The following is a 26,951-nucleotide window of genomic DNA, read 5'->3' as shown; positions in this document are numbered from 1 at the left end:
TGGTCGTCCCATTCTGTCCGTCTGTTTCTGCGCGCTGAGATTTGCCATGATGTCGAACTAACAAGCCCAAACATCCACATTGCTTCCCAACTTTTCAAACACTGAGGATAGCGTGATCCGTTTCCATATGCCCTCCTATTTGCATAATTTTCGTTCTGAAGCGAAGGTAATGCACAAGGGCCCACCTGCACGTAGTCCGTTAGGTCTTTCATTGGGCCCAATTTGCAGTTCCTAGCGTGCTCAACACCGAACCCTTGGAAGTCATTGATGACAACGACGCCGGCCGTTTGACCTGAAGGGCTTCGCTCGAGGTGCTTCAGACACAGCATAAAGGCTCGATGTACATCAATTTGCGGCACCAAAGTGGGGTTCCACATGCCTGAAACCACCACCACCACAAAAAAGAAAAAGAAGAAAATGATAAGGCGATGGCCGATTGTGGGCGACACGTACACTTTTCTGACGACACTGCAGCATTACAGACGACCGGCTCAGCACGAATAACAGGTCTGGACTCAAAGCTCAGGCTAAAGTGGACACGTTCCTTACCACTTTGCACAGATTAACGCGTTACTTCCAGCATTGAGTTTGCTGTGTGTGCGTAAAAAAAGTACGACGACAGAAAGCTGAACTAGTATGGTAAGGATTCATTATGCTAAAAAAGGTGAGGCATGCAGACAGGACAAGAGAAGAGAAGTGGACAACACGAACGCCGACTATCAACTGAAGGGAGCGCAACTGAAGGCAGCCTTTTTTTTTTGCATAATGAATCCTTACCAAGTAGCTCAGCTTTCTGTCGTTCTAAGCTTCATTTCTAGTACTCTGAGCCCTTTTCCATGTTCCCCTTCTGCACAATCCTGCTTCGTTAGCTTCTTTAATTGCGACATGCATCTTCCGCGCTAGAACCATGTCGTGGTTTACTCGTAATCGTGTAGTCCCATTGGAAGTTCAAATGATGTGCGGCTTCCTTCAACCATCAACTGGAAATGCCAGGAGGCTTGAAGCTATTCTTTCTGCTGAATCATGGCGCCAAGTTGAATTCTATCAGGAGTGGTTAAAGGTCCGTTGCGAGGCTCTGGGAGACGGTCATCATTGGAACCGCCTTTACGCCGATTGGAACAGGTTAGCCGAGCAACACGTGGACGTTTTGTGGAGGATGAAACTTCCAGAGCTTCAACAAAGTAAGAGGTAACATCTTTCTAATAATTCACCCTTAAATAACGTACTGGTTTTTGGAGACGCCATCGTAAGTAATACCCATAGAAAAACCCTTGCTTTAGGTCCTAAGCGCTGTTTTAAGCCTAACATAAAACCCGTTGACGTTTTAAGCATACCACGCTGCATAACCAGGTTCGTCCCGCAAGAAGAACGCTCGCACTGTATTTCAGATTGCATTGCAAGCATTAAACAATCAAATTCTCATTTTAAGACGTCTGACCCTGTCCGACCGTTAGTTAATTACCTTGTAGAACATAAACTTAGACCAGTAATATCTGACAAGAAAGGTTATTTCGTAATTATGCCAGATGACATGTTTTCAGAAAAAGCGATTTCAGCCATAGAAAAGAATTTACAGCCAGTAAAACTCAAGCCCTCGGCAGTTTAGCAACGTGCGATTGACCTCCTGTCAAGGCATAATATTGATAGGGTTGTCTCTAATGTCAAGAAAGCAAAATCCCTCACCTTAGAACTATTTTTCTCGGCGAAGACCCATAAGCAAGAAATTCTTTTTCGTGCTATGGTGTCAGAAAAAGGGACGTGGCAGATCTGTGTCGCTATAGTTACCTACAGAACTGCTTAGCTTCACTCGTTTTTTCAAACACCTTTTGCTTGCGTAATTCTCAGGCACTAGCTCAGTATTTGAGAGAGGAAAATCCTGGTGATTGTACAGCCTTTAGCATGGATATCGAAGACCTGTATTACTCCTTGCCGCATGACGAGTTGCTAAATTCCGTAAATGAGTGCATTAAAGAACAAGTGCAAGAGTCGGCTGTTATTGACAGATGCGGTGTTTCCACGGGAGCTTTTCTAGAAATTCTTTCAATGTACTTAGCTGATTGGGAGGAGACATGGCATGTTTCTGCAGAAATCAGGCATTTGTATTGGCTCAAAGGTTGCCCCTATTCTTAGCGATATTTACCTGAGTAAAGTTGACAGCTGCTTAGAGAAACCCTTAGGTGATTGCGTTATCAAGATATTTCGTTACGTTGATGATTACCTGATTTTCTGCAATAGAGAAGAATTCGATTCCGCTGCTACCTTAGTAAGTGAGCAATTTAAACTTTATGGAGGATTAAAGTTTGCCAAGGAATTTCCTCAGCGACGCCTAATTCAGTTTCTAGACATTTCCTTGGTCTTCGAACAAAATCACGTTTGTTGGCAATATATACTCCCCAAGGTCTTCGAAGCCGTTGTTAAACTTTCAATCCAAGCATTCCAAAGTAGTAAAAAACGGAATTGCCATGTCGTGCCTTAAGTCTTCTCTCACGAGATCCTGCATGCACAAAATGAGCGCCAGTTTTAATGCACAGGTCCGGCGCCTATAAAAAGCAGGTTATCTTAGCGTAACAGTGGACACTGTCGCTGAATGCCTAAAGAAGTCGGTTTCGAGGGGAAAAGGACGTGAATACAGAAAGCAGTAATAGCAAAAAAAAGAGTAGTGGCTGTTCCATACATTCATTCAGTATCGCACAGGCTTAAAAAAGTTGCAAGTAGATATGATGTTAATGTTGCTTTCACTGCCCCCAATATGCTAGGTAAGATATGCGCTGCTGTGCAGAGAAAAAAATGAGCAGGTAAAAGGCAGAAAAAGAACAGATATTTGTCCAGTGAAGCACAATAAGAACAACAGTTTTACTGGCAGTCGTACGGGTGTGGTTTATAAAGTTCTCTTTAGCTGTGGCGAGTTCTACGTACGGCAAATGGGGCGGTGTATCAATCAGAGGCTAATGGGAACATAAAAGGTCGTTAACCGGTGGATCGCTTTCTACTCTTTCCCTACATCGCCAAGATTGTAACTGCACGCCAGAGTTAGATGAATGCGCGATATTGTACAGGCACAAGGATGAAGATACGCGTCTTATGGTAGAGGCATGGCATATCTATAATGGTGGATGTGCCTGCGTGAGTCAACCTTCGATTATTTTACATAAGGTAGATATTAAGTGCCTTAACAGCTATCTCTCACGTAGACAGGCACATGTACCCGACTGACGTGGTGATACCATTCCAGAGCATGCGCAGAAGAGTTTTGTGTCTTTCTTTTTTCGCGTCTGTGCTCCCTTCAGTTGATAGTCGGCGTTCGTGTTGTCCACTTCTCTTCTCTTGTGTCCTGTCTGCACGCCTCACCTTTTTTTGCATAATAAAAAAAAGTAGTGCTGAACGCTGACATGAATCACAAATGACCAGAAATTTTGGGCACTCTGGATCCTTCATACACACGTCTTTTATACGCACAGCCTGGGCACGCGTGTGAAGGCACTTTATTGGGCACGAAAAGCTAGCGCTTCTGGTGCCCATGAACTGACGACACAAGCGCTTAAACTCTATTTTCTGCAAATATCTAATCGCATTGGAAAAAAACAAGACTTTGAGCAAGGAAACGAATTCTCGCCCAAACGCACATCACGAACGCAGCGGTACTCTTTTCTATATATGGTCGAACGTTCATGAGAATCCAAACGCTTGCCCATTTAATTTTGTCCTATGATTCACTGTCTATACTTTATCATATCATAAAATTTTGCGCAGAGAAAAAGTGTTTTGCACAGGGAGTAGTGTTTGATGTGTAAGTATTTATATAGCTGACACGGCTCTCACCTCTAACATGTTTCGAAATTACGTGATCGACACTTTTAAAACACTTGTTTGATTTTCGGTTGCGGTGGGCGCATTCCGGCAGGAGGGCAATGCAGAAACGCTCGTTTCGCTCAGTTAACGGGAACGTAAAGGAACCTCAAGTGGTCAAACTTTACCCTGTACGGCGCTCCTCACGCATCACTCAGTTTTCGGACGTGAAATTCTACATCAGTTTGCAACTGTTTAAATATACAAGGTGATGGAAGTGTATGTAAACCTAAGCGGTGACCGATATAACTTCCGACAATACCTCAGAATATTATTTCGTCGTTTCGGTTCCGACGTTGACGAATTCCTTTGTTCGCTTCATCACTGACAATTTCACCGATTAGTCTCGCATAGCGATTTACATCACTGTTTGTAATTGCGGAAATTTTTAATTGCAGGGCTAGTATTGAAGGGAAAGCCGCAGTGTGTCGTGTCTGGAACCACTACGTACGCACGCATACTTGATATTAAGGCGAAAGCCTTAAGTAGCTCGTTGGAATGGTTCACCCCCCCCCCCCCAAAAAAAAAAAAACGCGGCATCTAATCGACTCGACTGGTACAAAAAATATCATCATCAGCAATTGCTTATACCCCGGTAAGCAAGCAAAGATGCAATGGCTCATACCCAGTATACGTTTCTATAACGAACAAGCTTAAAACAAGCACCCGAACCATCAGTAAAGCATTGCATACTCCCCTAGGAAGTGCGCTATATATATATGTATACGGGCGAGGATGCTCGCCAAGCGAGAAACGAGGTGCTACTTGCGAAGCGGTGGAAGCAATGCGTTTGACCGCGAATGCTGCATTCACCTGGCGAGAGGATGCAGCGTAAAATAGAAGACTAACGTTGTTGGAGCGAGTCTGATACCGCTATACGAGCGCGCGAAGCCACAGCTAAGCGTTGAAAACGAGCCGAACTGCGAAAGCAGCAAAGCGACAATGTGAGACGGCAGCGTAGAGAGGAGGCCAAAGCTCGCAGACAACGGCTTGCCACACGTGTACTTCGCACTGCGGCTCGTTATGTCTTGCAAGAAGTCTGACCCCTCCTATGGTATAACTTAATGCATTACCACTTGTGCAGCAGGCTTTCGCCTTCACGTGTTACAAGAGTGGAGCATGCTGCCGAACTTTTCTAAGTTAGTGTAATATCAAGAAATTAGCGTATTCATGCATGGTGTACGTTTGGTGTGATCAAATGACATCCATTAGAACCAGTAGGAAATTCTAGAATAGTAAATGTCTCTCCCCCCCCCCCCAAAAAAAAAAAAACGCGAAGTGCGCTATTAATCTTTCAAAACTGGCGCTAAACACGTGCTAACCCATGAATGACTGCTTTCAGCGACGAAGGTAAAAAAGTCAATGGCATGTGCTCACCACTTCTAATCAGCACAATTTGCCGCCCTTGAGCATCTCGGTGAGGTAGAACAGCTGCTATATCTCTACACTCTGGAACAACAGTTGAAGGTCTGAAGTCGTCAAAAATTTCCCGACAGTTGTCCCGGACGCGGTAGTACTTTGTGATGCTCTTCAATGCTGCCTCAACATTGTACTTCCGCACACGGAGAAACCGGAGCAGAAAGTCAGGGTCGTTGTGCCAGTTGAGTCCGGGCTCGGCTAGATCGGGCGAGAAAATGACGGATTAGAAACGTTGTTTTTTAACGGAATGGTGCATTGATGTATTTGAATCCATGACAAGGCTCCATTTAAATACTTGCAGTATTGGATCCTGCCACCTTTTTTTATGCAGAATCATTCCTGCTGCAGCTCCCAAACAAAAGAAATTCACACGGAATCAACGTTGTTTTTTCCCTCGTAGAATACAGTCTTGTTAGCGACGTCACCATCTGTTCATCTTACGGACGGTTTGAATGTCACCTGTTTTCCAATAGCGTTTGGGGGAAAAAATTGACAACATGAAACATTTTAATTTTTGCTAGTGACTCAGTTGGTGTTTCCCTATAGTTTTACGTACTTCGAAGTCCCTCTGGTCTAATTATCTGCCTTATCAAGGTATGAAAGTAATCCCACTTGCGAAATCCCTGTTAACCGCGCGCCAGCAGTACGAAGAAAGCTGTTCGTACTCAAGAATGGTCGATCGGCGCTAAAACTGGCGCTAGTCGACCATGACAACGCAGAAATAGTTGTGAAGGCGCCATTAACAGTTCTTATGAACGAAAATGTTAGGGAATCCGACCCCTGATTTACATAATTGCGTAACGTTGCACGAGACTACCCTACTCTTTTATGTGCATTTAGTTGCCTTTAGTCAAGCTGCAGCCCACCAAACATGAAAGAGCCCACCAGGAACCGCGGACGACAGGTCGCGACTTCCGAACTGTCGGTGAAGTGATCGTCATGGTTCAGGTTGCGCTATGCGAGCCTCGTTCGCGCGAACCCGACAACTGCGAGTCGAATCAGCTGACGGGTCCGGCGAGAGAGAAACGAAGAGGGGAAGGTTGGGAGGTTAACCAAGGACATGACCGGTAGGCTACCCTACTCTCGGGAAGGCGAGGTCATCATCCCTCCCGACTTGCCATCTGCGACGTTTGAACGGCACTGCTGTCTTCTGACACCCTAGAATGTGCAAGTGCAGTTGTAACTGCATTTGCCGCATTTTAGGGAGTCGGGACACGGTGCTCAATGTCGTCCGCTGTCGAAGGGAGTCGTACGGGAGAGGTAAATCACTCTCGAAGATTGTACACGCGCTTTTGCACCACTTACGCACCTTGGGGTAGCCTATACGCCGCACTTCTCGCAACGTTTAAAGAAAAGCACATCTGAGTGCCCGCACCGCAGCATAATAGAAGATTCTGTTGAGCATAGTCTCGTTGAGTGCCCACAAGATGACAAGCAGCGCGAGATCTTTCGCAGTCGTCTGAACACTTCGAAACAAGCGCCCATACTCTGGGCAGACAATGGGCGCCTTTGTCGTGCCCCAACAAACCGAGATTGGCTCTACGAGATCTTCCCGTATATAGACAGTGAATAGATAAATTCCTTGCGAACTGCAGTTAATGTGCATATTTCATTTTCTCTATTTTCACATTACCTGCACATGCTCTTTATTTTCGCCGTGATCCACGTACTTGCTCTGTTAATGTTTTGTCATTTAGTTATAGACTTGACAATTTGTATTATCAATATATTTTTATTTACCTGAGATTTAGGGTAGCGGGACCCACCTAGGCCGAACTTCCAATTTTTCACATTTAGAAAGTCGCAGTTTCGCCCAAGGAGCAAAACATTGCTAGCGATATCAAAGCATTTGACAACTACACGAAATAAGGTTCGCAGTTTAATCGGCCATATAGACTGCAGTAAACATTCGCTTACTGATTAAATTAACAACCGAAGAAGAACGGCAGTTTGGGCGAGTTGGTGGTTTTCCATAATATGTTTAAGAACAGCGCTAAAGACGTACACCGGACAACAGAATAGAAGATGGGACACACACAGCTCTATCCTTTCTTTTTTTTAAGAAGCGCCGTGTGTGTCCCATCCTCTATTCTGTTGTCCAGTGTAGGTCTTTAGCGCTGTATTTAAACATTAAATTAACAAGCACGGTGTCCCGCGTGCAAGGCAAACATGAACAGATCTCACTGGATGACCGTGAGTATTCGTTGTCAACACTGAAGTGAGAAGAGCGCCGGCGGCGGCGAGCAATCGTTCCGTGTTGCCTCTCGCTTCACAGCGCGTCTTCGAAACATCAGAGCACGCAACCTCCAACAGTAGGCGCGCATGAAGACATCGCGCATAAAGCCACAAGTAATCTCTGCTCGCCCTTGATTTGCACCCGCCGCAGACTACCTCCAAAATACGGCGCGCGGGCCGCGTACGCGCTCAGCCACGCAGATAGCCATGTATAGCCACGGTTGGGCTAGAAGAGACGCGCTCTTCTTCCCCTAGCGCGCGCTTGATAATAGACAGTTTTAGCAGAGCGTTTGCTTGCGCTCCGCTCCGCACACGTTTCACGCGCGCCGGTGGCTGCATAGAATGCATTGATTTCGCTTATCTAACAAGCGCGTCTCCCAGAGACGCCACTGACGTGCTCTCAGCTTGGCGGTAAAACGATTACGAAAGCAACTACACGCCCCCTGACGCACCGCTAAATCAGGTTTGTAGCGGAACGTGGTCAGCGTCCCACGTTCCGCTGCCGCTATGTGTGCTGTGCGCACGCGCGTCCCAGTAGCGTTTTGCTGAGCGGCTGCGTGCCAATTGTTGCGATAGGCCGGTCTGAGCGGAGCGGACGGTAAACGCTCTGCTAAAACTCTCTAATGTGGCCTCCGACATTGGTCACGCGGGAAGACAGCGCGCATCAAGCCACCGTGTTTCCCGGCTCACCTCAGCACGCTTTCCCTCGCGCCCGCCGCACAGGACACGCAAGGCGCAATCTTGTCGCACTTGGACGTTATACTGAACATCACGGTGACGGCGATGGCGAAAATTCGCTTGGAGTGTCCGCATAATTGCTATCGCAAAAAGATGACAGTCACTTTAGCGTATACGCTGAAAAGAATGGAGGCGAAGCTAGCCTGCCCGCTCACGAGACATTCATTACATTACTTGACATTTTCATTCTAATGCGTTGTTACTCCATATTACTTATTTTATCCCACCGAAGGTCGTGGGTTCGGGTCCCTTAATTAACACTACATTAATTAACCGTACCTTAATTAAATTCGCCTTAATTAACACCAAAGGTGGTGAATTCGACTCTCGTCCTTCACGATGTCAATTGGAATCCAACTTGAAGATATGGCTGGTTCGCCCGTGTCTCCGTGTTGGGTCGTGGGTCCGAGTGCCTTAATCAACTTTGCCTTTGTTAACACCATAGGTCATGGGTTCGACTCCCACCAAAGGTAGTGGATTCGACTCTCGACCTTGATGATGTCAATTGAAATTTGACTTGGAGATATGGCCGGTTCGCCCATATCTCCAATTGGGCTCGAATCCCACCAAAGGTCGTGGGCTCGAGTGCCTTAATTAACTATATCATAATTAACTGTGCCTTAACACCACAGGTCGTGCTGACACTTCTTCGCATCGGCTTCACGCTTTCTTGTAAAGAAATTTATGGCCTATTTCGCCCTAATTAACACCAAAGGTCGTGGGTTCGACTCCCACCAAAGGTCGCGAGTCTTCATTAAATTCGCCTTAATTAACATCACAGGTAGCGGGCTCTACTCCCACCAAAATTTGAGGGTTCGAGTCCTACCAAAAGGTTGCGAGTCTTAAGTTCGCCTTAACACCAAAGGTTGAGGGTTCAACTCCCTATGAATGTTGGTGCCACAACACCGGACGGCGTAATGCCGAACATCGGATTTTTTTGTCCCATGAGTCGCCTAAGGTTTTCGTCTGAACAATAAAGAAGATATGGACGCGCTCCCGCGTACTCGGAGGCCGTATATAGCGTGAGTATGCCCTCTCCCCTCAGTGAGTCTAGACACCCCACCCCAAATGATCCCACTCCTCAGCCGTCATTGCGACTCGCATTAGATTCCGTCCTACAAGCCGACACGACTCGAATTTATCGTGTCGTGTTCTGCCATGTTCATCGCACGCGACAGGACGGCTCTATATGTGCCTAAAGTGTTCGTATACCCGCGCAAATTCTGCGGAGCATATTAATGCATAGTGGAAGCCGCAACGGTCGCGTTTCATTTTTTGACTGAGTGTGCTGTTTACAAGTTCAAGCGTGCGAAAGCACAAATTCACCTGTGCCACCATTTACTCCTGTATTCGCACAATGCTATATATGCAGTCATCGAGAAACAAGCGTGAGGGGCTGACCGTTCAGAAGCTTGGTGAGATCGTCCAGAGCCTGCTGCCTGACCTCGTCCGTTTCTCCCAGCTCTTCTTCGGCGATTTGTCGCAGCTTGGGAAGCAACGGCGTGCCCGTCATGATCTTGCCGGCACTAGACACGTAGATGGTGATACTTCTGCACACTGGAAATACAAACAGTCCACAAGTGAAATCCTAAGTAACTTCGTAAAGAAAATAAAAGCACTGGGTGAAAACGCATAGGAATACGCACGAAACGTTTGAACTTAATTACATTGAAGAATGAGGCTATCAAATGTACTAAATCATTGTCTATTAAACAAATATGCACCGACATTCTGTAATAGGTTTCCGTGACAATCGTATATATCGGTGATCCTGCAAGCCTGTTTCTTGGCGATTCTTGGGGGCCTTGGCTAAGGCTTGTCTGTATAATGAAGCGTTGTTCCGTACTCTGAGAAGATCGGTTTTCCTGCCTGCAAAGCTGTTCACAGATGTGCAAAATGCCAACAGAGTTCATTAATTCATTTCACGAAAAAACGTGCAAACGTGTGTGCTAAATAGCTTGATAGAGGTATCGAAAGGGCGGTGTTGGACGACTTTCCTGGGTTCATCCCTCTCCCCCGGCCTACACTCCTGGACACGCATTCAAGAAACCTCAGGCCAAATTCACAAATCTTTTCGTTCGTAAGTGTTGTGTGCTATTGGCTGGCTGCCTTCGCTAATAATATGTCTGACATCATGACTGGTCAGCATCAGCTTCTACGGAGAATATTTTGCGTGGGCAGGCCCTCGTTCGTAAGTGAGCTTTGCCATTGGCTGGTCGCCATCGCTAATAACATGTCCAGCGTCAGGATTGCCTGAAGCTTTCTCTTATGAACTATTTTAGCGTAAAAAGTTTTTGTGAAAAGGGACCCTCTTTCGTAAGGGCATTTCCTCATTGACTGGCGCTTGGGAGCCTGCCACTTACGATAGTGATCGGCATGATATCGAAACGATACGCTGACGCGGCGAACATCCGAGACAGTTCTTACGTAAGCGACGTTCTGTGAATATTGAACCTGATCCGCCACTGCAGTGTCAAAAAAAAAATAATAAATAAAAAAATCGGCAGGTTTGTGCAACGTTGCAGGATAACAAGGTAACAGCGAAGCTGTTAGTATGACTATCAAAGCCCCTCCTCATATTCCTCAGCGAACCGCCTTGAGCGCCGGGCAATCTCCAGAAATTTACATATTCTCCAGGGTCCGTATTCACAGAAAGGTTCTTACGCTAGAAATATTCGTAAGAGCACGTCTAGTCAATCGTGATACATATTATCGAATCTGACCGGCACTTACGAATGAAAAAGCTTCGAAGTGAACTACTTAGGTGAACGTTAACGAATTACATGCTGCAGGTGGTCAGAAATTGATCCGGACCCCTTTACTACGGCGTCCCTCGTAACCTACGCTCGTTTTTTGAGACGTTAAACATTAGTTCTGCCTCAGGCTTCTCCCTATAGCTTTCACGGTGGCAACGGCAGCGGTGCGTTAGTGTTGGGAGAAACGTCAGCGCGTAAGCTCCACGCATTCTGAAACGCACACTTTCGAGATGCATGCACATTCTTTCCGGTTTGCCCACCGCACTAAACCGCCCTTCTGGGACGCGATCTCCGAGGTTTCGCGGATGCTGTCGCTCGGATAGTTCAATCTGAACGCTGAAGACGTTCTCTGCGGCAAGATCGCCACAGCTCCGCCGACCATTCTGCTCAAGGAAAACTCATAATATATATATATATATATATATATATATATATATATATATATATATATATATATATATATATATATATATATATATATGATCCCACTCCTCAGCCGTCATTGCGACTCGCATTAGATTCCGTCCTACAAGCCGACACGACTCGACTTTATCGTGTCGTGTTCTGCCATGTTCATCGCACGCGACAGGACGGCTCTATATGTGCCTAAAGTGTTCGTATACCCGCGCAAATTCTGCGGAGCATATTAATGCATAGTGGAAGCCGCAACGGTCGCGTTTCATTTGTATATGTATGTATATATGTGTATGTATGTATATGTATGCATATATATATATATATATATATATATATATATATATATATATATATATATATATATATATATATATATATATATATATATATATATATATATATATAATGTCCCTTCAGTCGCAGCATGCAGTAGTAGCAAAGAATAGAGCACCGACATTAAGCTTAGGCTAAATTGAACATTCTGATAACCTAAATTACTTCCATTTGACTTAGTGATATGTATCGTTACAGAGTACCGCTTGGGGAAGGCACTGCCGTGTTTTACGTGGCGTTTGGTGTTAGGCATGTCGGCAGCTTTAGCCAGAGTTAAAAAATATGCGAATTCCACGTAGCTGGATAGAACCAAGGTAATGTTTGCCGTCGCTTGGAGATAGTCAAACAATTGTTTTTATTCCGCCTAATTAGTCTTAACTGATTAACTTCTCAAGTATTAAAGTTACATAAAAAGTGTCAGTGAGACAATTTTTACAGCGACCTGAAAAACTCCCGACCGACACAACTTTCTGTTGCTCAATACGTGCTACATAACAGTGTTTTTCCGAGCGTGAAAGAAGCCCGTGAATACACGCCAAGTGCTTCGAGCGGCCAGTCATGCGCCAATTATATATATATATACATATATATATATATATACATATATATATATATATATATATATATATATATATATATATATATATATATATATACATATATACATACATACATACATACATACATACATACATACATACATACATACATACATACATACATACATACATACATACATACATACACATACGTACACATATATACATACATACACGTACACACACACATACATACATTTTATCTCTAAAATCTCGACACGTTCTCTATACATCGACAATATCAAAATTATTTCGCTACGCGAAAGGGTGTTCTCGCGACTTCCGCGGAATTTCGAAGATTTATCGTGATGCCACTAATTTGCTCCATGACTTTGAAACCTCACCTGCATGTTTATCCAAGCACACACTATCATATACAAACTGCCAACTGGGTACACCCAGTAGTTTTTTACGTCAAGCGTTTCGGAATCCCGACCAGCGCCCAGGCGCACCACAATTAGTGCAATTTTGTCATTTACCTTGTGGCTCCCCAGTACGTCCTCCAACTTTCATATTTCCCCGGCACGTTTTCAAAGGATCACACTCTATTCGCACGAAGGGCTAACCGCCACATTTAGCATATATTTTTCTCGTGGCAGTTCCATATACAGCACCAAAAGAGATTCAGGTAAGCCATTACCTAACGCAACAATATTTCACCCGCGCATGTAACTTTGCCCATCGCATCACGCTCCTTATTGCGACCAATTTTCAGCACGTTGCGACGTTTGGTGCTTCAGAGAGGTGGGCGTTTACGCCTACGCGTTTGTGTGTACGCGTCTCGTTCATGTGTCTGGCGTTTTGGAGCGCTTCTATACTCCGCTGCAAAACGGCACGACTTTACGTGGTAAATGACTGCAGCTAACCAAAATGAATTTGCAGCCTTCCGCCGGCATCTGCCATAAACCAAGTGCAGCTTTGTAACGTAACATATCATTTAAAGAAAATCCGAGGACACCTGAGCATTTCTTATAAGTTGCCACTGCAAAAGCATTAATGTCCAATTAAACGGAGCGGAGTGGTCCTTCGAGTTTTGCGCTGCGAGTAATGTTTGCGTTAATGCTCGTTCCGCCCGCCGTGTCCACTATCGTCGAGTACGTTGACGACGATAGTGGATTTCGCTGCTTGCCTCTTCGTTCGTTTTGCTGCGTTCTTCCGCTCCCTTAACTTCGTCTGCGGTGTGCTGGCGTGCACGGCCACGTTTGCCGAGGTTGTGGCCGCCGACGATGTAGATGCTTCAGACTCTGCAGGGGTACGTGCTGCCCGAGCCAGCAAGCGCGACCCAGCGTGGCCTCGCTGTGGATGGGGGAAGTCAGCGTCTCTTCGCTGCACAGACGCCGCCGGCTTTTGCGCTCGGGAGGCATGTGACGCTTTCGCATCTAGATAATACATATATATTACCTTCTTAACGGCGGTACATCGTTCTCACGCTTGGCTTTTGCAACGACTCGTTTTTAACGAAGCGTCGCCACGACTTCCCGAACTGCCAGTAAAAACAACAGTCGCATCGCAGTCATGCAGGAGAAGCGACAGGCCCCATCAATCCTCCATGGATTTCCTGCGACTGTCTTCGCGCCGTTCGCTCACCACTTCAGCAAGCAGCAATGCTCATACCAGATATGCTGTGTGCGCTTTAACACGTTTGAAGGTCGGCACTTACGTGGTTCAAACATAGGACCGCAAGGTAATTTGAAACATAAAGCAGTGTTACCTATAGTGCTAAGTGATGGGACAAGTGTAAGAAAACGCGCTCTTGATCCGCCGAGACGACAGCCGAATTAACTGCACTACGGGGACGCACGTCCGACGAAGACATGGGCGGACATTTAACTCTGCATGCGCCGTTTTTTCGCCGTGTTTTCCTGCGTGCCCTTAGCTCAGTCCCATTTCGCAATGGACCAGCTGACCCGCAACGAAGTTTCACTCCTTATCCGTCGTTCGTTCTGCATACGTCCTTTCCCTCGCGGCTTCCGTTTGCTCTGCTAAATATCTTACTGGTTATTCGACACCGTCCTGCACGCGGCGCCCAGTCTTCCAAGTAGGGGATACCTTAGTTAACATGTTGTGGCTGTCGGCCCAAGGGAGTTTATAGCCATTTTCATTTCAATATGTACGCCCAGCGGGCCCCGTGAGAATCTTCTTCCTGTGCTATCAGTTTGTCCACCCTATAATAGCAAAAGAAAGTACACAAACTGCGCAAGAAACACGTGTGCGTTGACTAATCATGCACCATCATTCTCGACCAAGCAAAACGTTCGTAGATTATAGAAACGTTGATTGCTTCTATGTCAGCGTCGCGACGGCACTCGATGTGCTGGTAGCATAAAGAACTTATCGGGACGCTCTCCCCCTTTCCCATCTTTAATCTCCCCCATCCCTCTCCCATGTGTAGGGTAGCAAACCGGTTAAGCCAAACTGGTTAACCTCCCTACCTTTCCTTCTCCACTTTTTCCTTCCTTCCCGATTTTTCTTTTCTGCTCACCTCTCTATACTGTGATGCAACCAGTTCTTGGAGCGCATGGCTTCGCTGCCTTATATACGCCAGTTTGTTTTCTTTTTTTTCCCCTTTTTTTTCGCAATGAGGCAGTTGCATGCACCTTGGTCTGTGACAGCATTATATCGCTGTGCGTGCCCAGCCTCCCAAACTGATCGTCGGCGAACGCTGTAAGCTGACGGGCAGCTTCAAATATTTCCCGGTTGTCGAGAAGCGACTTGGTGAACTGTATATGTTACTGGTGAACCTTAGTTTATTTATTTATTTATTTCACGTACTTTCAAGGCCCGAAGGCGTTACAGAAAGGAGTGGAGTCAAAACAAGAAGTAATGCAGTAAAAAAATAAAAATAAAAAATACAAACAAGTATTAACAAAAAATTTACAAAAGATATTAACAAAAGGCATTCTGAGGTTGAGGTTATACCGCGTCATTGAGCTAATTTTTACAACGAAAGCGAGGGAGAAAGATATTCAAAGAAAGACTGGACAAGGGAAGGAAGTGAACCACAGCATGTTCCGGCCGGCCATCTGTATATGCATAAAGAAAGGGCGGGGCAGGAGCTCGCCAGGTAAGAAGTTTGAAACATTCAGAAAAGGGGAAAAAAATAAATGGTACTCTATGTGTACGCGCAGCGTAAAAAGAGAAGTGCAATATTTTTTACGAACTGATCAGGCGTCGTGAGTATACGTGCCATTTTGAGCAGGAGAATGAGAGCGCTACACTGTCGCCACTGGCTATCGGCATGCAGTGCCGGTAATTGAACATTAAAATTAAATTCTGTGGTTTCACGTGTCGAGACAACGATATGGTATCGCGGCACGGCGTAATGGGGGACTCTGAATTAATTTTTGCCAAGTGCGATTCTTCAATGTGCACCCAATGGATCTGCTTTTATTTTTTTCGTCTCCACCGAAATGCGGCCAGCGCGGCTGGGATTCGACCCCACGCCCTCTTGCTTAGCAGCGCCCCGCCAAAGTCACTGCGCCACGGCGGCGAATGAACAGCACGAAAGCACAATGGACAATAAAAAAGGAAACTTAAAAAAAAACGGCAGACTTGTGCGACCGCGGACGCATTACGCTAAAGCGTTTGACAAAATATCTTATCAGCGACTTTTATTCAAGCTTTCTCATTTCCATACTGACATCCTAAAATGGCTTGAGCAATGTTTAACTAACCGCTCGCAGTACGCCTCATTTAACAATCACTCTTCTAACATTGCATCCGTCACATCAAGCGTACCACAGGGGTCCGTCCTCGTCCGCCTTCTTTTCTTAGTTTACATTAACGACTTACCCTTGCACGCATCCTGCCATATGCGTACGTTTGCCGATGACCGTTATTTACCGCGCAGTGAATACCATCGCTAACCAAGCAGCTCTTCAATTTAACCATAACTACGTACAACAATCGTGATCTTTGGGTTGTAGGGGTTGGGGGACGGACTTCGGGATGAAGAACCAAACTTGTGAGGATTTATTCTACATTATGTACAGAGAGGTGAGCGACAAGTAACATTTGTACAGTCATTACGGGCCAGCAGCAACTCGGACGCTGCGGCCCGCGGCAAGAAGTTCGAGAGAGGTGAATCCGGGAATCAGGGAATGTCCCAGCATGCTCAGGTCTCTCTGGAAGGCTTCTTATAAACCCTTCGAGCACTGTAAGTCACGTCATCTTTGACCAATGGGAGAGTCCGCTCCGATGACGCCACTTTCAGCCAATGGTAGGCGCCCGTGTCGCGGTGTCACACCTGGCGGCCCTCTGTGGTCTTGCCTCGCAGACTGGCAATGCACTTCTAACGAGGAGAAGGGGAGGGCTGCTCATGCTCCATTGTCGGATGCCCACCTGCTAATCCCGGCGGCGCACGAACTTGTTGGCACGTGAACTTGTTGCCTTAAACTTGTTTGCTCGGCCGCTCCTCTGGAATGCGCTTTCCTGCTTCTGCATTCCTCAATTAGCTGTGCTGCAATCCGATGTGGTCTGGGGAACTCGAAGTAATCGCAGGAAACAGCTCCATATCTAACAGCTCGTCCTCGCCCCGGTTGTTCTGAATGGCCGGTGAACTCAATTCGCTGGCCATGAGGAACGCTGAAAGAAGCTGCAGGGTACTGGGGTCGAGCCTCGTTTGACAACCCTCGGGATCCTGGGCCCTGGAGAACATACGTCAAACAAACCAAACAACACAGCGCTGCACCACGCGTAAGCGCAGGCTCTTCACCCCTGACTCGCCAGGCTATTACTGAGTCAAAATCAACCCTGATCTTTTAGTTCCCCAATTTCGACAAAACAGTTGTAACCACCCCTCCAAACAGCTATCCATTTCTCCTCGATTGCCGACAAGACCAGAGTACTATTGTTGTTGCAAAACAAAAGGGTCGTTGACGATGCAAACAACAAATGAAAACAGCCGAACATAACTTAAGTGGCCTAACTACACGAACAGCATGTTTCCAATCTATCGCAGTGGCGTACTTATCGCACGTATTGGTGCCACTGAACAATCTGGTCAACCTCACAAGTACGTAATCACAAGCGCACTAGCCTTGTGGTCACTAAACAGAACGCGTACTTGCGTTGTAGGCAAACTCTTCATTACGCTTAATCACGTTTCTTCCTTTAGTCCCTCTAGGACACGTGACTTAAACGAACAATTAAATTCGCGGGACTTAACACTCCGCAGAACTCTTAAAATGATGCGTCTTCTACTAACTCTTTCCACGCACGTTCACTAAAGAAGTCAGAATACGGCTGCCCTTCGCACACACTAGCAACCCAGTCATAAAGTCTGCTTCCTTCCGTCCACACAGGACACGCGCTAATGGAACTAAGAACGCTCCTCAGTGCAAATCATGCACTCACTGAAAATCTACGCGCTTAACCTTAGAAAATTCAAGAACACTTAAAAAGAAAGAAGGTTAAATAAAACACACGCGCGTTACGATAGGCCTCTCAACAATAACCTTGACCCTCAGGTTACTCACACACACAAAAAAAAAGCCTATCTACTTATTAATGAGCATCTCGCGAGACTACATGTTTACTTAAAACGCATCTTTCAAATCTCGAGCTTCTCAAACCAAAAACACAAACAAAGCTCATACGTTTACATATTGAAAGAAATCTCAGTCTTAAATCGCGAAAACTTTCCGATGCTCAAAATAAAAAAAACAACACACTTCATTTCTACGGAAGGGCTCTTGGCCTCCCTCTCCAAACGCTTACGTCTGACTCATACTTTGAGTCGAACGCGGGGTGGACGTGGTCTGAAAGCTACTCTGGCTGCCGAGAGACAACAAAAGGGTTGATTCACGATCAGCTCCCCCAAGACGTTACGGTCTCCTGCCAATTTGCGTCCCCGCGCCCTGCTTTCAACACGAACTCGATTGACCGCGTCGCTACTCCCCACCTGGTCTCGTCCTGCCACCTTGCGTTTCTTCGAACTGCACGCTGAGCTGTGAAAAGAACTACGGAACGACGAGGAGTTTAACAGCCTCGTGCCCTTTGTCCGCGTCCGTGCAGAACATTCTTCGCGGTCCCCCTTTGACCGGTGGCTCGACCATTCTCGATGCGTCAACATCGTCCGAGACGACCGCATCTTTTTCCTCGCGCCCTGCCCTTTTGGGTTTCTCGCCATTTTTGGCGGCGCTACATTAATTACCGACTTTCGGTCTTTACCGCGCTTCTTTTTACGGCGCTTTCTCTTTGCACTCGCCTTCATGTCGCCTTCTCGTGCCTCGTGCTGGCCGGTACACATTTCGTCGGCCCGGATCGGTCTCTTACCCGCACAGTCTGAGTGATTTACATTTAAATCTACTCTCACTTTGCCTCGACTGGCGGACAGCCCAACCGACTCTGGCACAATGCAGCAGGCTTTACTCGAGTTAGACAACTCGCACTCTTGCGAACTGCCCTCTGCTACATTGCCCAGCTCACGCTGTGCATCGGCACACAGCCCGTCGGTATCGATCGCTGTCTCACGCGCACAGTCCGAATGATTATTAACTGAACCATCCCTCTCTAGGCTATCTAGACTGGCGGAGAGCCGCACCGATCCCTGAACAATGCAGTTGTTCTCTCGTGAGCTACGGAGCTCGCCACCCCGAGAACTATTCTCAACTGCATCGTCCAGCTCGCACTTCACTTCTGCACGCACCTCTGGCCTGACATGGGTGCTCGCTTCTGTCGGGTCAGAAGTACCCTTTTCTTCGCTAGCAACCTCGCTAACATTACCAGCGACGCACACGCGCGGTAACTGTGCCAATTTGTTCGCAGCTGGCCTAGCTGTCTCTACAGTCATCTGTTGGCACAGCACCTCGTCGCTCTCACTACGGCCTTTAACGGCCTCTGTTGCCACTAAGGCATCGTTAGCAGCTAGCCTTTTCCCTTCACTTATGAATCTGCAGCCACTCTCACAGGCACTACTCTTTTCGTCGGCTTCTGGCGAAAATCCGTTCGATGCTGCCTCACTCTTTCGCTCTGTACTACGTACAGAATTCTCAGACAGCCGTTGTCTCTGTGCCAATAATTGATCACAATACTGTATCTCTTTGATCAGTGCTGCCTTCTCTCTCTCATACTTTTGCTCACGCTCAAGCTTACGTTGATTCTCACGATCGTGAAGCTCACACCTAAGAGTAAGTTCTTGAAGCTCATGCTTCCGTTCATTCTCGCGTTCTTCACGCTGACGCTTACTCCTAAGTTCACGACGCTCTCGCAAACGTACACGACGCTCCCGCTGCCGTGGCTCCTGTATCACCTCCCAAGCAAGCTTAATGCTTTCATCATCATTGCCACTATCGTTAATCGCTTTTACGATAGCTGGCGTTTCCATCCGTTCGTCCGCCTCAACTCCCAAATCGTCGCACACCAACAACAAGTCCAACCTCGTCAACCTTCTAAGATCCATGGCAGCTGCCCCGACAGGTGGTTAGAACTGTTTTCCTTAATTAATTTGTGCAAACACACAATGCAACAAACTCCCGATTCCCAGAACTATCAAAATTGAACACACAACCTTTGAGTCTGGCGAATCATAAGGAAAAAAACCACGCGCTCACTTACGGTTGCAGCCCCCTGCCATCCGGTTCATTCGTCCGCTGTTTCCGGTTCCTCCGGACTCCCTGGGTCGAAGGCTCGCTCCTTCTTCGCTACTCCCAGTTTCTTCGGACCTCTTTCGACGAAGGCTCTCTCTTCTTCGCTCTTCCCGGTTCCTTAGGATCTGTCTCGACGAAGGTTGATACGTAGCGCTGCCACCAGCTGATGCATTCGGAGGCGATCCTACCGCTGCCACCAGATGTAGGGGTTGAAGGACGGACGTCGCGATGAAAACCCAAACTTGGGAGGGATTTATTCTACATTATGTACAGAGAGGTGAGCGACAAGTAACATTTGTACAGTCATTACGGGCCAGCAGCAACTCGGACGCTGCGGCCCGCGGCAAGAAGTTCGAGAGAGGTGAATCCGGGAATCAGGGAATGTCCCAGCATGCTCAGGTCTCTCTGGAAGGCTTCTTATAAACCCTTCGAGCACTGTAAGTCACGTCATCTTTGACCAATGGGAGAGTCCGCTCCGATGACGCCACTTTCAGCCAATGGTAGGCGCCCGTGTCGCGGTGTCACACCTGGCGGCCCTCTGTGGTCTTGCCTCGCAGACTGGCAATGCACTTCTAACGAGGAGAAGGGGAGGGCTGCTCATGCTCCATTGTCGGATGCCCACCTGCTAATCCCGGCGGCGCACGAACTTGTTGGCACGTGAACTTGTTGCCTTAAACTTGTTTGCTCGGCCGCTCCTCTGGAATGCGCTTTCCTGCTTCTGCATTCCTCAATTAGCTGTGCTGCAATCCGATGTGGTCTGGGGAACTCGAAGTAATCGCAGGAAACAGCTCCATATCTAACAGGGTGATGACACTCAAGCCTAATAAATGCTCACTTGTTTCATTTACCAGTCGGCACCGCCCGCTTCGCTTTTCTTATCAGATTGGTGACGTCACCGTGGAATTAGTAGAATATTATAGATACTAAGGTGTCTACTAGGCTAATGACCTAACCTGGAACGCGCACGTTACTAATGTTATTTCATCCGCCGTGGTTGCTCAGTGGCTATGGTGTTGGGCTGCTGAGTACGAGGTCACGGGGTCGAATACCGGCCACGGCGGCCGCATTTCGATGGGCGCGAAATGCGAAAACACCCGTGTGCTAAGATTTAGATGCACGTTAAAGAACCCCAGGTGGTCAAAATTTCCGGAGTCTTCCACTGTGGCGTGCCTCATAATCAGAAAGTGGTTTTGGCACGTAAAACCCCATAATTTGTTTTACTAATGTTATTTCATCGTCTAACGAAACATTGGAATTTCTAAAACGTCATTTTCGCTTCGCAACATTGCATGTAAAACTGTTAAGCTTGTAAATCATTGGTAAGAACGAAACTTGGGTACGCATATTATATCTGAAATCCGCATCAAGCATATCTCACCAAAGCCCTCGAGGCAGTTCAAAATCGCGCCACCAGGTATATTTACCAGCATACCGTACTTGAAAAAAATAATCTTCCTTATCGCTTCTATCCTTTCGTCACCGCATTTCCACTCTCTCCCACTTTCACAGGCTCTACTATTCGACGCTTAATCGCCCACCATACGATGTCCCTACAACGCGCCTGTCACAACGCATTGGACATGACCTGCAGGTAGCACAAGCACATACATGCACAAATACATTTTCAGCCTCGTTTTTCAACGGAGCAGTTAAAGACTGGAATGCCCTACCTGATCAAGTCGCTGCCATCACCTACTCTTCACAATTTGTTCAAGATGTAACTTTTTATTTACAGAGTTGAATGCATTGTAACACTTGTTTGTATATGTTGTATCCCCATCCCCTTATGTAATACCCCGAGTACAGGGTCCTCAAGGAAGAACAATGAAATGTAATGAAACGAAACCCAAACGTTAGCGAAGCAGAGTTCCCCAACAGTAATACTGCAACATTTCTGGTTCCTGTGTACCCTTCTCCCCACCACCGCGCGTCGCGCTAAGGCACAGGTTCTGAACGCAGATATTTTCTACAGTTAGTAAGCGCAAAGGGTATCGATAATATGCGTACAAAGTATCGAGGAGAAATGCTTGCTTACAGCGACGAACTTCAGACTAGCCACGGTTGTTTAGTGGTTATGGTGTTGGGCTGCTAAACACGACGCGTCGCGGGATCGAATCCCGGCCACGGCGGCCGCATTTCGATTGGGGTGAAATGCGAAAACACCCGTGGTACTTAGATTTAGGTGCACGTTGGTGCACGTTGCAGGTGGTCAAAATTATACCGGAATCCCCCACTACGGCGTGCCTCATAATCAGACCGGGGTTTTGGCGCGTGAAACGCCCTTATTTAATTTAACAAAATTCAAATTTAAGTCAATGCTCGCATGCCCCATGCGCCAACGGTTTGGGGAACTTCGTACATTTCCTGCGAAGGCTGCAATGTATTTAGAACCTTGACATTTCTACAGCATGATTTCCCCAACGCACACTTTATTCTTGCGAAACTTTATATCAGTATAATAATCATATATAATGATATATCAGCATTATATCTGGAAACGGCAAACGTATCATGTATCAGCATCATGTATTTGTATCGGGGAGGCGAGAGCCCGTCAAGCTGGATATCTAGCCTTTTCTCTCCCCCTCTCACATCTTTGGGATGGAATATGAAGGCATTACTATTATTACTAGTACTATTATTACTAGTACTATTATTACTAGTACTATTATTACTATTATTATGTGCTGGGCTCGGTGGCTGTGCCACGATGCAGTCTTCACACCCGTTCACCTTCGCTGCCCAGGTATCTGCCCCACTCATCATCCAGATACTGTTCCTGGCTCTGGTTCCCGCCGCTTCCGATGCCACGGCTCCCAGCGAACCACTTCGCTTCGAGTGTACCGCCGGCCCTTGTCAGCTGTCTACAGCTTCGGACAGTCCGGCAGCACCACCGCTGCTGTTCCTCAACTGCCCCCGGATTCCCGTGCCGTCATCGGCAACAACCGAAGAGGCGACCTTAAAGCAGCATCACCCACGCGCGGCACTCCGTGGGCTCGGTGGCTGTGCCACGATGCAGTCATCAAACCCGTTCGCCTACGCTGCGCAGTTCAGTAACCAGTATTGCCTTTTCACAAAAAAATCAAGCGACTCCTGTCTCCTTCAGCTACCGAGCCCACAGGGCTGCCTTTCCATTGTTAATGAATGTGCTGATGTAGTACGTACCTTGTTGTTGTTGGCTGGCGAAGTCGAGTCAAACCCAGGTGCCGACACGGTACTCACGGAACTAAAGAAGCTGTCTGATGGTCAGTCACAACTACTCACCGAGGTTCAAGGCTTTAGAAACCACCTAACAACTACCGAACGGGCTATATCTGACCTCAGTAACGGATCATCCGACCTATAAACTCACTATCGAGATTTGGTAACATTACGCACCGACATGGAAACGATCTGCACTAACACCACCCAAACAGCCAAAGAAATCAGAGGAATGGAAGCCCGCCTGGATGACACCGAAAATCGCTCGCAACGTAACAATAATATCACAGATAACAATGTATCGGAAAAATACGCCCAATCTGAAAAAACAGTCCTCAGCCTCTGCCGTGATCACATAGATCTAAGTATTGACCCTAAAGAAATTGAACGGGCTCACCGTCTTGGGTGCCATTATTCGCCCAATAATAGACAACTTTACATTTTTTAAAACCAAAGAGCTAATCCTTTCTAATGGCCGTAAGTTTAAAGGGACTGATTACAGCAATGGGGAGGATTTTTCACGCTCTGTCCGAGATGCGCGAAAGCATCTCGTTAGATATGCCAAAACTAAAACCACAAGATTTGGTTCGTCGGTTCTATAGGCGGTACGCATTCGACGAGTCATCGCAGACAGTAAAAGAAATCTCATAGCATACGGTTCATCGTCATGTAACTGAACTTCCCTGTAGCAGCCCTCGTGGTAAACTTCCAAATCTTTCTTTTTCTATTATTTTCACAAATATACGCAGTTTCCTCCTCAAGCGCGGACACATCTGCAATCTTGTTTCATCATCTATCAGTAACAGACTTATACTAACTGAAACGTGGCTAACAGATGACGTCACTGATACTGAAGTTCTTGCCGATCTACCTAATTTTAATGTTTTTCGCAAGGTTTTTCGCAAGGACCGCAAGGGCTCCATGCGAAGGAGGAGGTGTACGTTCTAATTGCCATTAACCAGCAATTGACTTGTTCTGTTATTAACATCCGATCAGAGCTTGAAATACTATGGGTTATCTGCCGTTCCGCACCTCAAACCGTCATACTAGGTGTCTGCTACAGACCTCCCCACAGCAATCCAAGTTTTTCTTATAACCTAAATGATAGCCTAAATCAACTTACTGCTACACATACCAAAGCGCGCATTCTTTTTTTTATTGAATTGAATATTAGGAGAGGTTGGCGCCTTTATGGTGGCACCGGCTACTCCTTGTCACTTGGCAAAGGAAACAAGTTTGCGTAAGAAGGGAGAATAGCGACACGAAATATGGCACTCAGTACAACACTGGATGAATAAAAAATATACAGTCCAACAGTACATGAGTCGCAAAGCTCTGTGCATTAGTTCAGTCCACGTACGCATATATTGTTTTTGGTGATTTTAACTTTCCGGCTATTGACTGGCAGAACTTAACACCAAATAGCAATAAAGAAATAACTAACTTCCTTGACGTCTGTCTAAATTTAAATCTCATCCAGTTAGTAAAAGAACCTACACGCGTCGTACGTGATTCGTCAAACATCTTGGACCTTATACTAACTAATCACCCTGAAAGTTGATCAAATCTTACTTATCTCCGCGAAGTTAGCGACCACAAAATTCTACATGCTCCTTTCACCTTCATCCCGGAATGGCGCCAAATGTTCCACAAAACGATTCGCCTTTACGACGAAGGCAATTACAATGAAATCAACAACCAACTGCTTGCTTTTATGCGTTGCATATTGCAATCACTCAGTTCAGCCCTTGGGCGCGGCCGGGCAGCCACCATTGACCTTGAGTGCAACCACGTGACGTGACGTCACGACAGCCGGAGGAAAAGCTGGGCCCCAACTCGCGCGGTCGCGCGCGGCCGCAGCCACCACCTGACTCCCGCTCCTCCCGCTAGGGGCGCTGCGCCGGCGCGTGACGTCACGGAGGAAAAGCTGGGCCCCAACTGGCGCGGTCGCGCGCGGCCGCATATTGCGCGGCCGCGCAATATGCAACGCATTCTTGGCTTAACCAAGCTAAGCCTGGCCATTTTTATTTCCAGACTTCGAAAAAGGTTTCCACGACCGATCAATTGGCTTACTGGCTTACCTTTAAAATCAAGATTTCATTTCATTTGAAATCACCGAACTAACGACCAAATCCATTGCCACCATTACATTTCGTGCCAATCATAACAAACCATGGTTCACAAAGTTCTTGAAAACACTTGAGAACAAAAAGAAACGACTTTTGCGCGCAGCAAAACGAAACCCGAGCGCATGTGCATGGAATTAATACTACAAAGCCGAGTCAAACTATTAGCAGTCAATTAGTAATGCCAAACGCGCATTTTTTTTTCAAACTGACCTGCCGAAGGTCCTAACCAATAACCCCATAAAGTTCTGGCAAGTTCTCAACCCTGATCATGTGCCTACATCCCACTTACCAACACACTCGGCGAGGAAGTGAGCGACGTTGAATGTGCAAATATATTTAACACTTCATTCTCATCCGTATTTACCAACGAAACTGATATGCCACCATCTGTCCCAACTGGCCAACCAATTAAGATCGCTCATGCCGCCAGTCACATTCGCTGCGCACGGCATCGCTTGTATCACTGAGAATATTAAGATGTCATCTTCTGCAGGTACTAACGAAATCACCAGCCAACTTTTAAAAAACACTCGGCATGCTTCTACAGTGTATTTATCCTTACTGTTCACGCAATCACTTTCAACAAGTGGCATACCTAGCGATTGGAAGGTGGGGAAGGTCGTTCCGGCCTTCAAATCAGGTAACAAAGAATCACCCCTTACCTACCACCCCATCTCTTTAACAAGTGTGCCAACGCAAAATCATGGAATATGTAATCTATCCTTGCATAATGAATTTTCTTTACTCTATTAATTTCGTTTATCCTTCTCAACACAGATTCCGTGAGAACCTATCTTGTGAAACACAATTAGCTATTTTTGTCCATGACTTGCACATGACCCTTGATTCTAAGCTTCAAACTGACGCAATCTTCCTAGATTTCGCGAAAGCCTTCGACAAAGTTCTTCACAAGGGCTTGCTACTAAAACTTTCTTGGTTAAACTTACCTCTGTTCAGCATTAACAAGAACAGAACACTTCTACATAAAACTTGAACATACAATGTCGGCTCACAGGCAAGGTTGAGCCGACATGCACACCGATTTGCTATGAAAATTGTAAATTATATTTAACAGATTCTTTGATTTACTTCATTTGATTTAGCCACTCAGTATGTGCCACTGCGTGTGTGCCCATTATTGGCCGATCCTCCATAATGGGCATGTCCCACTACGATTCCTACATGAAACCTGGACTTACAATGTCGGGTGACAGGCATCTCTAATGCGCACCAACATGTTGTAAATTAAATTTCACGGATTCCATTATTTACATTATTTTTTTTATTTAATTATTTGGCATGTGTCACTGGGGTTGTATCTGTTCTCGACCAATCCTTCATAATGGTGAATCTCACTGTGACACAAGAGGCACCGAATCCCTAGATGTCAATTGATACGTATCGTGTTTTTATACGTATACACCTGTCTTCACAGTTCTTTCCTCGACTAGTATCATGCATCGCTTTCGTCCTTGTGACACCGGTGTGTCTCACGCTGTGCATCCTCCTGATTTGGAGTTCGCATTTCGGTGTTGCTTGTGAACGATTGGAGCGTATACATAAAAAATACCATCTCAATAAAGTTATGATTTTTCTGGTGGATAAACATAAACGCTCCATGAGATTACACGTTTCATATGATGAAAGTAAACACATTTGTACGCATTGCCGTTAGTTGCAAAGCCTTTA

General features: G+C 46.4%; 1 protein-coding gene across 4 annotated transcripts in view; it reads right to left on the bottom strand.

The window, feature by feature from the left end:
• The window catches only part of LOC135896064 (alpha-tocopherol transfer protein-like), a 51,988-nt gene that overhangs the window by 7,360 nt on the left and 17,677 nt on the right, over positions 1–26,951 (bottom strand). For 2 of the 4 annotated variants that reach the window (XM_065424393.2, XM_065424395.1), the window contains exons 2-4: positions 9,640–9,795; positions 5,224–5,463; positions 186–379 (exon numbers count right to left, since the gene is read on the bottom strand). In XM_065424393.2, the coding sequence (XP_065280465.1) occupies positions 186–379; positions 5,224–5,463; positions 9,640–9,751 (546 nt within the window). In that variant the 5' untranslated portion in view covers positions 9,752–9,795. Of the gene's footprint in view, positions 1–185; positions 380–5,223; positions 5,464–9,639; positions 9,796–23,097; positions 23,487–26,951 lie in introns of those variants that run through there. The other 2 variants (XM_065424394.2, XM_065424396.2) reach the window with 2 other exon arrangements.

The sequence above is a fragment of the Dermacentor albipictus genome, chromosome 1 (assembly GCF_038994185.2).
Source record: "Dermacentor albipictus isolate Rhodes 1998 colony chromosome 1, USDA_Dalb.pri_finalv2, whole genome shotgun sequence".
Lineage (NCBI taxonomy): Eukaryota > Metazoa > Arthropoda > Arachnida > Ixodida > Ixodidae > Dermacentor > Dermacentor albipictus.
The sequence above is the reverse complement of the archived record's forward strand: the minus strand, read 5'-3'. Positions and strand labels throughout refer to the sequence as shown.